Source organism: Rhyacophila brunnea, unplaced genomic scaffold (genome assembly GCF_057557595.1).
Source record: "Rhyacophila brunnea isolate RB1 unplaced genomic scaffold, BYU_Rbru_1.0 scaffold_3, whole genome shotgun sequence".
In the NCBI taxonomy this organism is placed as follows: Eukaryota; Metazoa; Arthropoda; class Insecta; order Trichoptera; family Rhyacophilidae; genus Rhyacophila; species Rhyacophila brunnea.
In genome coordinates this window covers 13,650,149-13,665,240 of record NW_028232965.1, presented here as the reverse complement: position 1 = coordinate 13,665,240, position 15,092 = coordinate 13,650,149, and the positions used below count along the sequence as shown (strand labels likewise).

Genomic DNA, 15,092 nt, shown 5'->3' with positions numbered 1-15,092 from the left:
TTATCCAAATAAAATTAAATTTTAATAAACATTTTATTTGAATGACAACAGCTAAATTACACTAACTTAATAATAGGACCCAAGATTATTTATTAATGCCTTCTCTTTTTCAGTATAAACAAGAGTATACCTCGTAATTAATCAACAAATAGACAATTCTAAGCTTGAATGATATTATTTTTTGTCATTGTTTAGACGAAAGTTTCTTATTCAAGAACGATAGTGAAATAATTTCACGATAATTTGGACAGATCAGTATTACAAAAGGAAAGAAAAAAAATATATCTAATAATAACACCATCTATTTTTTAGCAATTCCGTGTAAAGGGGCGAATGAAGAATATCAGTCTTGTGGAACTGCCTGTCCAAAAACGTGTGAAAATAAAGACAAAAATTTAATTTGTACCCTACAGTGTGCTAGAGGATGTTTCTGTAAACCAGGTTATATTAGAAATCTCGGAGTGTGCATCAAGATTAAAGAATGCCGTAAGTATATTAAATAAAAATATTAAATATTATCTAAAAATTCAATTCCATTGAATCGATCAATATAAATACTATCAAAGTAAAACAAAAAATATCGAAAGATGAATAATAAAAAAGTGATTTCAAAATATATTTTTCAATCAACAAATTTGCAATCTTTCAATTTTATTAATGTAATTTTAATATATGTGTTTATATTTTATTTTTAGCCGTATGCCCTAAACCGAATGAAGAATATCGTGAATGTGGTACTAAATGCCCTCTGACTTGCGAAAACAAAGATACACCCCCTGCTTGTGTTCAAATGTGCGTCTCTGGATGTTTCTGCAAACAAGGACATGTTATCAAAAATGGAAAATGCGTTTTAATTGAAGAATGCAGTAAGTACATGTTAAAAATATTATAAGAATGGTTTTGAAACAAGTTATTTTTGTTAATTTTACTTCAATAATTGTATAATTTACACTGAAAACTATTTCAGGCTATTAACCTATCATCGATCGAACGGTTGGTTATAACGGCTTATAAACCGACAGCTATCAGGGTAAATGTCTTAATTAAAATTAAATTAACAAAACCATCTTTCATAAACTATTTTTTTTATTTAAGGAATAATTCACAAAATTTAACATTATTTTATTGTACATAGGTACATAATGATTGCCAATAAGTGACGCAATTTAGAAAATGCTTTAGAGAGTATTATAAAAGCATAAGTTAACTTCGTCGCAATTTAAATAGGACATGTATAGTTTAGTGGTCAGGGCGGAATAGGCGGAAATCCTGGGGCAAGCAGGTTTGAATCTTATAGGGTGTCGTATTTTTTTCAAGACGATCTTTTCTGGTGGTTATACATTTTTCAGAAATGTTTTCAAATTATCTATGAAAAATAATTTTGTTTCAAAACCATTATAAGCATAAATATTATCATGAATAAACCGAATGTTTTAATATATTAACTTTATTTATGACAGAGTGGTGGTCTTTCGTATAATAGCGGCTTTATAATTCGAATTAATACATTCATTATTTAGATGCAATACATCCTTATCATATATTTTTTTAAATATAACAAAAAAAATGGTACTGTTCGGTTATCAGGAATACAGCGGAAAACACATTTTGAAAATACCCGATATACTGGATTATTTGTTAGTTTGGGTTAGTTTAGGTTAGGTTGGGTTAGGTTAGGTTAGGTTAGGTTAGGTTAGGTTAGGTTTGGTTAGGTTTGGTTAGGTTAACTTAACAAATAGTCCAGTTTATCGGCTATTTTCAAAATGTGTTTTCCGCTGTATTCCTGATAACCGAACATTACCAAAAAAGTATTTGTTGTTAAAATTATCGGTTTTTATAATGTTTATTTTGGGTTAAAAGCAAAAGGACTTTTGAAATACACAACAGTCACTCTTTGTAATGTTCAAATTAACCACATACCTTTTTAATTTAAACAAATTGTCAAATTGTGTTAAATCAAGATATTGAAGAAGTCCGCACTCAAATATGATCGTTTTTTATTTTTTGATAAAATACAAAATTTATTAATTCCGTATATAATATGTTATGTCCCGAATATTTAAATAAAATCGGTACTTAAACTGAAAAAAATATTAAAATGTCTTCATATATTATCATTTTACATTTTCAGAGTGCGGACCGAACGAGCTGTGGTCCAACACCGCCCGTATTTGTCCTGAAACATGTGAAAATCGTTATTTCCCACAAATAAGATGCAAGTTAACCAAACCAGCCTGCGTATGTGAACCTGGATACATAAAGATGCGCCTCAATGGAAAATGCATTAAACCATCCCAATGCAAGGAGCCTTATTAATTGTTTTAATTGGATAGTGTAACACAATACTAATTGTATTCTCAAAAATATTTATAATATTGTTGTTTTTATTTAATAAAACGCAATTTTTTTATAGTACTTATTCCACTTTGTGGACAATACAGTTCCACCATGAATTGACAGTTAACAAAATAAAAGAAATTTATAATATATAAAATTATGTAAATATTTAATTTTTATTGGATTCCTTCGTTTCTCAATTATTATGAAATAATAAATATATATGCAGCATTAACAAATTTTTCTTTTGTAAATGTATTTCCTAAATCCGACATCCTACCCGGACTCCGGCATCTTTGTATGGTTCAGACACCTTCTACAAAATGTCTCAGGAGAATCTCAACTTGGCTGTCTTTTCTTCAAGCCGACGAAGTTATTTATACACATGAATTAATAATTTCATTTTTAGGTTCTCACACACTAAGTTAATAATAAGCCCCCCTACTTCAACGATAGGTATTTATCTACCTATTGAAGGTATTAGCTCAGCCGGTAGAGAGGTTATTAACCTTAAAGAAAAGAATTTATTTCTTTTAATACAATCAGGTTAATTCGACCTTTAATTTTTTTGTATATTTTTTTGTTTATGCAGTGGTTAATTTTATAAAAGTTTAGTTCAGCTTATATTTAAGACGGTAATGACGCCAGACACGTATGTATTTGCGGATCCGAGTTTAATTCGAAAAGAATGCGCGTGAAAAAATTCCACCCGTAGGTAAACGTGGCTGGAATTTATTTTAATTTAAAAAACCCGAATCGACATGTAGAGGTACGTGGTGGTAGTACTTTTGGTAAAGCGACGAGTTATTTTTCTTTGATGCGACGGAAGTTTTCCAACTGGACCGGGTAAGTATCTTAAGAGACTGCTGGCGAGAGGCTGATGATTAAACACTCGGATGCTGTGATATTTATAGGAATCTTCCCTTGCTTCTAATTGGTCGAAAGAGATAGTAGAAAGATGACCCATGTTTCTAATTAATTGTTCGCAAATTCGTCCTACAAAATATCTCTTGTTTAATTAATTTGAATTTACTGATGCGTCGAAAGGACCAAGTATCTGGAAATATTATGTTATGTTCAAGTGGATGGATGTATTGACGTTATAAAATGACGTCTATGTCATTCGATTGATTTTAAATGAATTTATAAAGAGCATTTGAGTAACTATCTCCGGCAAAGACCCGCGGTTTATGGCTTATGACGAGAGTAAACACATGATTTGATTGACGTTTGAAGTATATGCATTTGAAACTACTTATTAGGTACCTATTAACATAATAATAGGTCCTGTAATTGACATTCACCGACCCGCACATAAATATTTATGACTTTACGATGGAACAACGTGTCTGCCGTCTTTACCTTAATGACTACCTACTATAATAATACTTAATTTAGCTTAAAATTACGTCCTTTATAGTAATATGAAATAATATTTTACTATTTTCTCAAAATAGCAAAACAATACCTCTTCATAGAGGAAGTCCTGCTTGCTTTGGATATTGGCTAAATTTTATGGGGCGCCGACTAATAATTCATAGCCATCCCCCTTATATGTAGTGGCTATCTCTGGGGTTACCTTATGGGTATTTTTATTACCACTTCTGAGTTTATTGGGCCTCGGTGGCTTCGCGACCGGACCGAGGCCCAATTTTTGGTCTGAACTTGGTTAGCTCTAGTGATTAGTTAAAAGCTGGCGCATTCTCACTTCTGCCGACCGTCGATTACCGGTTGACTGCTCCTCCTCTTCGCTCCATGCATCCGCATTCGTTCTGGTTGGCTGGTGTTCGGTTCATGATGGGTTAATGTTTCATGAAGGAGGCCCGCTGGTTCTTCATTTGGCTGAGTACTGCCAGCGAGTGATCTTCATCGTCACTTCCTGTGTTTGTCGGTGGTTTGGAAGTCTTCTTGGTTTTTTTTATCTTTTTCGGTGTGGTCGTTTGTTTTGGTACCGTTACGGGTGGGTCTTGGCGATTTTTAAGTTGTTGCAGTAATCTCCGGATTTTGTCCATATTGTCTTCAGTGGTGGCACTATATGTTTGAAGTTCCTTTTCTGGTTCAATCGAGGCAGCGTGTTTGTTGAGGTCTGGCATGTCAAGCTTTTGCTCATCAGTAAGGTTGAGGGCTGTTTGTACATTTTCGTCGAGTTTGTACACAATCTCGTTGTAGTCTGTGGTCTCGGTGTTGTCGCTTCCGGGGTCTTGCATAGATTGTTCCGTCCTTTTTTTGGGTTTGGTAGAACGTGTGAGGGTCTCCGCGATAGAAGGGGCCTCCACACGGTCAGTGAGGAAATCTGTGCGTTCGTCACGGTTGATCTTGGGCATGGGTGCATTGAAGTCTGACGGGATGTCAGGATTCAATACTTCCGGGCGTTGTTCGAGGGCTTCTGGTGGAGTTTCGTCTGTTTGAGTTTGTGTGTGGTGTTTCTGTGTGCGATTCCGGTGCTCTGTGATGCAGCGGGCGGGAGGTCCGGTTTGTTTGCGGTGGGATGCATGGGCGGTACAATTCTGTGTAGTATGGTTGTACTTTTGACACTTATTGCATTGTATCCCGCAATTGGGTCTGCGTCTGGGTGCTTCGATCTTTAGCTTGTGGTACAAGGCGAATTGTAAAGCAAAGATCCGTCTCCCTCTGTCGTTGTCCAGGAGTTTGACCAGGACAAGAGGAATCGGTTGCTGGCTCCTGCTCCAGGTCATTCTACGGACGCTGACAATAGGGAGGCCTCTGCGAAGTAGATCGTTAGTGATGTCGGTGATGTGTACGCCAAACGGGAAGCCCCTTATAACGACTGTGATTTGGTCGTTTTCGCATCTTGAGTGTGCGGGCGGGTCTGTTTTCTTGGCGAGCGTGACTGTAGGTGTATGGAGTGTGTGTTTCTCGCTCGTTCCGGTGTGTGAAGTGTTTCGTGGCGGCTTGGAATTGAGCGCCATCTGTTGCAAGGTAGTCAGTTTTTCATCCTCCGGACAGACAGTCCTCTTTAACGCGCGTTCCGGTTGCGCGGTACGGACAGTTTGCACTATTGGGCATATCATGAGGGCCGTCAGCAGAAGATTGTGCAGGTTCAGGCAGTCTCGTTGTGTGAGGTTCTTGATCTTTGCGATGCTATCCAGCTCATGAGAGAGTTTGGCCAGGGTTGATTCTGTCGGCTCAAACTCCATGATGGCGGCGGTCTTACGGTTTGTGGGGCGGAGGAATAATTAAATGCTCGGTTATAATGATTTCTGCCCTTTTGGTCTTCTAGGTGGTCTTGCGGGCGGCAGATGGGAGCAGTAGGTAATTTGGGTGAATTAAGCTGCTCTAAATCTCTGGTGGTATTGAATATCTGTAGGTGGTAGATCGGGACACGGTGTAGGTATCTGATTCAGAAATTAAATTTATCTGATCGGACGGAGCGTTGACAGGTGACCGTACGCGTCGGGTGTCAGTCCGCAAGTGTAGAGGAAATCCTTTTGACTTTGGGTATTCCTTAATAGTTTTGGGGCTCACATACGTTAAGCATTATCCCCTTCGTCTCTGTTGCGAGGTCTCTGTTTAAAGGTTTCTCTGAATTTACGTGTGTGATTTTACTCCGGGTCTTGAGGAGACTCGGGTGAGGTTTTTTAATCCTCCCTATTGCAAGGGGTGTTGTTTTACTATGGATTTTAGTTAAAAGAGAAAGTTTTCAACTAAAAACTTTTTTTTTAAAGTAGTTTTTTTTCGGTTACTCGCGCTCGAGCCGCCGCCCGGACCGCCGACATCTCCGTCCGCATCATTCACCCATTTGTCGACCACCATCCGTTGAAATTCTCTGGCATTTTGATATCGTGTTTGAGGACGTCAGGGGAGGAGGAGTTTGAGTGTAGCTTCAGGGCGTCGTTTCAGACATCGTGGAACCATGCACGGGGCGGAGTTCATCATTGAGAGTCCGCCGTGTCAGCTCGTCGTCCATGCCAGTTTTAGCAGGCTCGTCAGCACGCCATTTCAAAAGGCCTGTCATGCTAGTTCCAAAAGCTTCGCCATCACACCAGCTCCAAATGAAGTCGAAGAAAGAGGAAAACAGTAAAAACCTCGATATCATATTGAACCATTCGGGACATTTTGTGCCCCTGATTGCTCATCAAAATTTGAGCTGCGGTGGGGTTAAAAACTCCAGGAGTGTTTGTGAGACACTCTCGGCCAAAAACCCTGCCGCTGTGAATTTGATCTGAAATTTTTAAAGGTACAGGTTAGTGTTATGTCCCGAGAACTGCCATCTCTCCCGGGTCTTTGGCTGTTCTCCTCCAGTTTTCCGTCTGTGTGAGCTGTGAGGACCCTCGATTGTCCCACTCAGGGTTTTGAGGGCGGGTCTTGGCAGCTTGAGACTGTGAACAGAGAGGGGCAGCTTTGGATCTGTAAACAGAAATGGCAATTAGATTTGTCTTCTTTTTCTCGGTCGTAACTGTTTTTGCTTGTTGGATCCTGCTTTTATTCTCCTTAGGAAGGTCCTTGGTCTGTCATGGTCCATAATGATATTTTCATCGTAGTCATTAAGATTTTTAATTGTTGCGTTTGGATGGTTATCCATTGACGCATAGAATTTTGTGGCTAGCTTTCCGATGTGCTCTTCTAGCATTTCTATTTCTAGGTCTCTGTGCAGTATTGTGGTATGGACGTAGTTTGGAGCGCCTGTGATTGATCTTGAGACTACGTTTTGTACTGTTTGTAGTTTCTTGATTAGATTTGGGCTGCCGTGAACCCATATGGGGCACGCGTATGTCATGATTGGTCTGATTATCGCTGTATGTAATAGCAGTTTGCCTCTCATTGAGACTTTGCTGCGCCTACCTAGCATTGGGTTTAATCTGGCTTTGACTATTCTAGCTTCTCTGTCTTTTGCGTTGACGTGTTTGAAGAATGTAAGATTCTTATCTAAATGTAGTCCTAAGTATTTAACTGTGCTTGACCACGGGATTAATTTTTTGCCCATGACGAGTTGATTTCTGCGTTTGCTGAGTCTATCGTTTCTATGTCTAAAAATGATTGCCTCGCTTTTGTCGGCATTTAATTTGATGCGCCACTTGTCACACCATTTAACTATTTCGTTGGCTGCTAGCTGAACTAATTTAGTGGCCTGGTTGAGTTGAATAGATCTGGCTAGTATCGTGGTATCGTCTGCGTATTGTGCGACTACGCAGGATCTTGCGGAGGTGTTTGTTGGGATAGGTATGTCTCTGGTGTACAGGTTATATAGGATGGGCGCTAATACCGATCCTTGAGGGACTCCTGCTTTGGTGAACCTAATGGAAGATTTGGTTCCGTGGTATTTGACTGAAAATTGTCTTCTGGTTAGGAAGGAGCTTAGGATCTTGATCATCGGTAGATCTATTTCTGCTTTGGAGAGTTTGACGATCAATCCCTTGATCCATACCTTGTCGAAGGCCTTTGCTATGTCTAAGAACAGTTCTGTGGTGAATTGTCGATGGTTGAGTGCATATTTATTGTACTCTGTGGTACGTAACAGCTGGTGGTTCGTAGAATGGCCTTTTCTAAAACCATGCTGTACGTCTGGTATGAGTTTTTTCTCATCTATGGTGATTTTATGGCTCTTTCTAGTATTTTACTCATCGTGGGGAGTAAACTAATTAGCCTGTGGTTCTGAGGGAGCTTTAAGTTCTTGCCAGGTTTTGGCAGGAGGATAATATCAGCATTTTTCCATGAGTCAGGGAAGTACTGCTGTTCTAAGCAGGCGTTGAGGATGTTGGTTAGGTACTCTACGCTAGTGTCTGGGAGCTTTTTGAGAGTAAGGTTACTTATCCCATCAATGCCAGGAGCTTTGCGGTTTCTAAGTCGCTTAATTAAGAATTCGGTTTCGTCTACTGTGATGGTGGAGGACTAGGTGTGGCATTAACTATGGCTCTGACTTCTCTATTGATTGATTTTATGTGTCTTTTTTTTATGAGCTGAGTGTCAGAGTCGGTGTCTGAGTCTGTGTCTGAGTATGGATCTGAATTAATTCCCGAATCTGAATCTGCTATCGGGTTTGGGGTGAATTGATCTTCTATACTGTCCGCAAATAGTTCGCACTTGTCTTGGGTGGTATAGACTGGGCCTCTTGGGCCGTCTAGTGGTGTAATGGGACATTTTTTGACCCTCAGGATTTTAGTTAGTGACCAGTAAGGGTGGCTGCCCTTCACTAAGTCTTCTAGTTTTTTTTACCCAAGTTTCCTCGGAAAAGCGTTTGATCTCTTTTCTGACTTTCTTCTTCAGCTCTTTGGCTTTAGAGATGACAGCAGGATCGCCCGTGTCCTGACCGAGTTTTCTAGTTCTATTTCTCTCCGTTATGAGGAGTCTAATCGGTTTTGGTAGGTCGAGTCTGTGTTTGAGGTCTGGGCTAATAGGGGTTGAGGCTGCTTTAAGAGCCTCTTATATAGTAGTCGTTAGATCTGCTATTGCGGCGTCTATTTCTATTTCGTTTGTAAGAAGTGTGCGGGGTGTGAGATGTTCCTCCATATAGGCACCGAAGTCTTCCCATGATACTTTGTATCTGGTGGAGTCGGGCAGTGTAGCAAAAGGGTCTACTGGGTCTCCCAGGTACAGTAGTACGGGTTTGTGGTCTGAGTTAAGCTCGTCTAGTGCTCGGATAATCGGTATGTAGCTAGTGTTCCTGAGGATAGCAAAGTCCAGGACGTTGAATGGTTTCCATAGTGTACGTATGGTGGTCTCTGAAGGAGCCACTACGATTGATTGGGTGTCCTGAGTGAACTGAAAAATTTTATTGCCTCTATAGTCGCTGCGCGGGCAGTTCCATAACCGGTGCTTGGCGTTGAAGTCGCCTGCTATTATTGATATGGGAAAGAGTGGATCTAGTAGGTCGTGAAATTTCTGGGGAGTGGGATTTTTGTAAAGGGGTGGTGGGGAGGTAAATTGGATGAGACCATAGTTTTTGGTGTTTATCAGGACTGTGGTCTCCTCTATGTTAGGTGTGAAGGTCGGAGTAGCTACTGATGGTCAGTTTGAGGGGCAGTGATCAATCTTTGACTTGATGATGACAACTGTGCCTCCTCCCTTATCTGTTAATCTATCCATCCTGTAGGTGGAGTAATTTGGAAAATTTATGTTATAGTGTGGTTTAAGCCACGTCTCGTTGACTAATAAGATATCTATGTCATGCTCTTCAAGGAAGTGGATAATCTCCTTTTTGTCTCTCATGACGAGAGGCCTGCTGCATTCCAGAAGGCTATCTGGAGGGATGTGGGCTTAAATTTGGTAGCTATTGGGGATGTGAGAGGGAAGTCGCTGTAGGAAGACGGTTTTAATATCTACCTATTGTCCTAGAGATGCTAGCGATGCCATAGCTTGCTTTATTAGCTGTTCTAGAATTTTAATTGTGGACGCCTATGCGTTGTTCTGACCCCCCTTGATTTTGCATTCTGTATGCTGGTGGTGTCTGCAGCAGAGGCTGTTTCGGTGGGTTGGCTTGGCTTAGCGTGGGCCATTGTGGTTTTATGTTACGCCATTGTGGCGTTGGGGCGGTTTGGTGCGCAGGTCTGTGCCATGCGGGCCTTGGTGCTTGGTACGCTGGCCTTGTAGCTTGGTATGCTGGTCTGAGCCATGCTGGCCTTGGTAGTGCTGCTCTGTGAGCATGCATGTTGAAGTGCATAGGCGGTCCGTTCCGTGCATGCGAATGCCCAGGGTCGCGCTGCCCTTGGTTTATGAGTGCGGGTTTTCTGTTGTTTGAGTTGACCGGGCAACCCCTATAGTTAGCCGGGTGAGGGCCTCCGCAGTTACTTTCTCCACTAGGTTGAATGTTTCTGTTATTGTTAGCCCTTGTAATTTTGCATCGAGTAATAACGTTGGCAAGTCTCGTTTATTGTGGAGGAAAATTGGTGGGGGTGGCTTGAAGTGTTGGTGTGTTCCTGCTGTGTTTTTCGGTGTTGATGTTTGTGGCTGTGGTTGAATGCGTGTCGTTGCTGTCTGTAGTTTGGGGAGGGGGTGGCTTTTTGTGGTGAGTCAGGGGAGTTGGCCTGATTTTGGGGAGTGGATAAGTGGTTTAGGAGGGGGCTGTTCACGGATGTGTCGCGTGTTGTGGAGGGGTTGCTCGATGATGTTTCCGAGGATGTTTCCAAGGATGTTACCTCGAAGATATGGCTTAGCTCTTTTCCTTCTTTTGGGAAAAGTTTTTGGAAAGCAGGGTTGCCGCCCGATTCTTGTTCCGAGACTGAGGGATCTATGGCTATAGTATCTAGGGTGCTAGGTAGTGGGTTGTTTGCATCCGATTTCTTGAGCTTAGAGCTACTTCTAGTCTGTCTAAGTCTGTCTGGTGACTTGCTGGTGGAGGGTACGGGGAAAAATTTGTCTCTGTATACTGTGCTTACGCCACATATGAGGAGAATCATTTCCGCATAACTTGTCTTTGTTTTAGTGATCCCTGTGATTTCATCTATTACTTTTTTAGCGAAGATGTCTACCGAGATGATAGGCTTCTTTAGAGCCATGGTGTATGGGGTGATAGCTGACCTACCTACTTGACTGCTACCTACTGATAAAACTGGAAAAAAAAGTGATTGCGCAATTTGTGGAAGAAATGCTATGGCGCAATCTATATTGTGCAATTTTTGTGGTAGTGCTGTGGAACGAAAAATACGAAAAATAAATAAACAAAAATGTGATTGCGCAATTTGCAGGAAAAATGCTATTGCGTAATCCGTAAGTTAGAATAAGAGAGATGGGGGAAACGGAAATTTAAAGGGTCTACTAAACACAGTTCATACAAGTCAAAGAGTTAGGTCCAAAATTTAGTATTGCGTAATCTATGCAGGGTCCACTAGACACAGTTCATACGAGTCTAGGAGTTAGGTCTAAAAGTTAATATTGCGCAATCTAATATTGCGCAATTTTGTGTAGTATAAAAATTATAGTAAAAGCGCGAAATTAAATGTAGAAAGTTTCAAAAGTTGATATTGCGCAATGTTATTTGAGAATATCTCAATAACAACAAGCTTTCTGTGAAATATTGCCATTTATCTAAGGATATATCAACACACGTTCGCGACGGTAATCTTAATGTTTATCGCATTGAAGTATAATAATTAAAAGTTATATTATTTCGAGAAATATCTTCGCTCCAATGCTGTGCCATTTCTATGGCAGTCGGTGATTAATGAACTCGCCTGTTCAGACTAATTTAGTATTTAGTGAGAGGTAGTGGGGGTTGCTACTCGGCCGAAATAATAGAATAAAATGGATTGATTTTACTAAACTACTAGACTAAATTTGTCTGTTTAGACACGTTTATTTACCAAATCACTCGTTACTCGACTTAATCACTGGAACAGTCCGAACAAGCCTTAGTGTACGTCCTGAGTGGCAGCGTTCGGCGCAGCGTTGAGCGTTTTGCGCAACTCAAACGTATAACCGTGTGTGAAAATGTTCGTAGGTTATACGTTTGGTTATACATTTATACGGTTATACTTTTGAGTTGCGCAAAATTCTCAACGCTGCGCCGAACGCTGACACTGAGGCCTCACACATAAGGGAAAGTAGTGCGAGAAAACTTTTCTATTTCGGTAGCAGAATTAAAATTTTTGAGGTGCCCTATTTGTTCAATTTCAACAAATTTATTTGTGTTCTAAATATTAATCTCATCTCATTTTCCCTGGATCACCAGTTAGATTTGCTGAGTCTGGATGTCCGTTGCTACTCCGTTCAGTCACCAGTGTTGTAGTCTCCCAGTACGCCATCGTTATTTAAGATTTGTCGACATAAGTCAGTTTGAAACTATTCTCAGTCTTTCCATATGCATGTCCTACCCTGCGGAGTCTTTCTATATTTGTATAGTGTACCTATGTGATACCTTGCTCATTGCTGACACAGATAAAATATCTAAATTGAATTTTGTAAATTCTATCTACATTTTATATTATGATTCATAATATAAACAAAAATAATTTATAAACACATATGTAGATAATAAAAATAGATAACAATGTGCAAATATATTAAATATTTATGTTTAATATTTTTCATTTAAATGTATTAGGTTTTCTTTCAGTACGCAAAATATTTATATAAATAATATTTCACTTTGGATCCATATGTTTATTGACTGTCCCAAGTACCCGGGTACTCAATTATGTACTGATACCGGGGGGAAAGGTTAGAAACTCACATGTCTTCTGGGATGGTGTCCTGTGGGTCTATTCTATACTTATCGAACACTAAAGTGATAAATAGTATCAAACTTAGGGTAGGTTTGTATCAAAATATTAGCACTTATTGTAACAATTACACGAAGCTGGTTTTTATTGTTGCAATAAGTGCCATATTTTAACAGCAGCAAGATAGGTGCTGTTAAAATATAGCATTTATTGCAACAATAAAAACCAGCTTCGTGTAATTGTTACAATAAGTGCTAATATTTTGATACAAACCTACCCTAAGTTTGATAATATTTATCACTTTATCACTTTAGCGGTCGATAAGTATAGAATAGACCCACTGATCCTGTATCACTTCGGGTTGCAGGTCATGTGTGGACATCATAGGGCGTAATTATTGATAACACGTATTTTTGATTTAACAGCCTGCGCAGACTGGTTTATTTACACATTTAATTATACAAAAATCGATTGTTTTACATCATTTATTACACTTGAAGAAGCCTTAGATTTAGTTATCGCACAGTCGTCACATTGGAGCACGTGTTTGAGCGCATTAGCGGAATTGACGCCAGAGCGTTTTATCGAAGACGCGATGCGTGATTTCGAGGTGGTTATAGGAGTTATTATTAAGCCGATAACACGGAAGGGATTCACTAATTTATAATATTAAAACGGGCGTGACTTGACAGTTTACATCGTAAAGAACCCGGGCCACACCGAGGGTGTAGCCCTAGGTACCTTGCACTTTGGCGGAAGAAAACGTACTGTATTACAATTATCTAAAATCACAGATTTTGGAGATCGGTGCACTTTTTTGCTCGGAAGGTGCGGTACGCGCGGGGTGCCGGCGGGTTATTTGTCACGGCTGTGAACTGTAAATTTTTGGACGCGCCTCGGCTGGAGGGGTCTTTCTTAGAAGTTATCGGTCAAGCCGGGACACCGTCTCGCACGGCAGAAGAACCAAACTTTCGGTCGCGGCCCTCCTGACTTTGATTAAATTGTGGATTTGGAATTTGAAACTGTCGGGCTTCAGGGCCTTCCTTTTTCTTTTGGTGATAGTACTTAAATAAATAAACAAAATACAAGATATGTGATATAAAACAATAGTAAAATAGAATAAACAGTTACAATTAGCTGATAAGAGATAGAAGACTACTCAGCACAAAAGTTCATTTTTTTTTTTTTTTATTAACAAAAAAAAAAGTTCATTTACATCGAGAACTTCCTAACGCTAAAATGAAGGTATTAAACACGGACATGAACGAGCAACCAATATATTGTACTGTGTTAGCCTTTATTGGTGTTCTTAAATATTCTTAATTTTATGGAAGAATTTTTAAAAAAATTCTATTATAATAATAAGTACTCACAATATTTTCATACTCTCTAAGAATTATAAATAGTATTTTGAATATTCACAAATATTTATTAAAATATCTATGTAATTATTTCTGGAACATCTGCGAGTAGCTGTATACACATTTGACTAAAATTACCGAATACCAACCTATATCTAGGTTTCAAATTAAAGTTTTTTTTAAAATCGGTGTGGGAAAGAGAAACATAACACAATAGTACGTAGAAGCGGGTTCGTGGATCTAGATCAGCGATACTCAACCTGCGGCCCTTTAAGCTTTTATGTGCGGCCCGAAACACATTTATTATCAGGAATTTCGTATATCTTGAGATTCGTTTCGACTTTGACGCACAGATAGTGACACCCGAAGAGGATTGTCATTATGGTCCACATCAGATCTGGTATAAAAGTGTTGTTATTGCACACGATTAATTAAAAAAAACACGCATAATTTTTAAAATCTCAAAAATGTTTTGTATAAAAGGAGGGGTGGGGTGTCATGATTTTTTCGTCACACCAGTAGTGATGCGGCCCGCGTTACTTTACAAATATAATATGTATTTGGCCCGAAGAAAAAAAGGTCGAGTATCATTGATCTAGATTGTACTCGTAGATACCGAGAATTGAACGCAAGTTTTTCTTTAATTGATGTGGTTTTTTTTAATGATTTTAATTTATTTTAAACGTAATATTAAAAACACATTTTTGTTGTAAGCTTTGCGTTGGTAATCCCCGTGTTTTGGTACATCAGATCGAAGGCCAACTGCTGTTGATTCATTTTGGGATCGTCGGTTAATGTTGATGGATGTCAACATGCGAGCTGTGCTGTCAATATCGTTGATTTTTTTAATCCTAGAATGGATACAGGCAGCAGGAGCTATAAAGACACCACCAAAAAGTAAGTGTTTTTTGTAGCTATAATAATTATAATATATATTATTAACCAGTATTCATTTAAATGAATTTGCTTTTATATTGCATGTGATTTTTTACTAGTGGCGAGTCTTGTCTGATTGACAGAGGAAAAGATTATAATAAATGAAAACAAAAACAATTCACAAGCGTTAAATAATATAATAATACTAAATAATAATATGCAGCAATACTATAATATATACTATATAATGAGCAATAACATGTAAAAATGTGCAGGAATTAATAATTATTTTATAACATTGGACTTTGCTTGAAATATTCAGAATAAACCTAACGTGTTTATCTTAAATATTATTTCGTATATTACAAATTATTGATCTTTCACATTTCTTCAAAGTGCAGTA

General features: G+C 39.0%; 1 protein-coding gene across 1 annotated transcript in view; it reads left to right on the top strand.

Annotated features, from left to right (window-relative positions):
* The window catches only part of LOC147067911 (zonadhesin-like), a 61,111-nt gene extending 60,136 nt beyond the window's left edge, over nt 1-975 (top strand). Inside the window, exons 19-21 of the mRNA XM_085952526.1 lie at nt 313-486; nt 696-866; nt 968-975. Of these exons, the coding sequence (XP_085808652.1) occupies nt 313-486; nt 696-866; nt 968-975 (353 nt within the window). The remainder of the gene's footprint in view (nt 1-312; nt 487-695; nt 867-967) is intronic.
* Nucleotides 976-15,092: the final 14,117 nt, after the last annotated feature.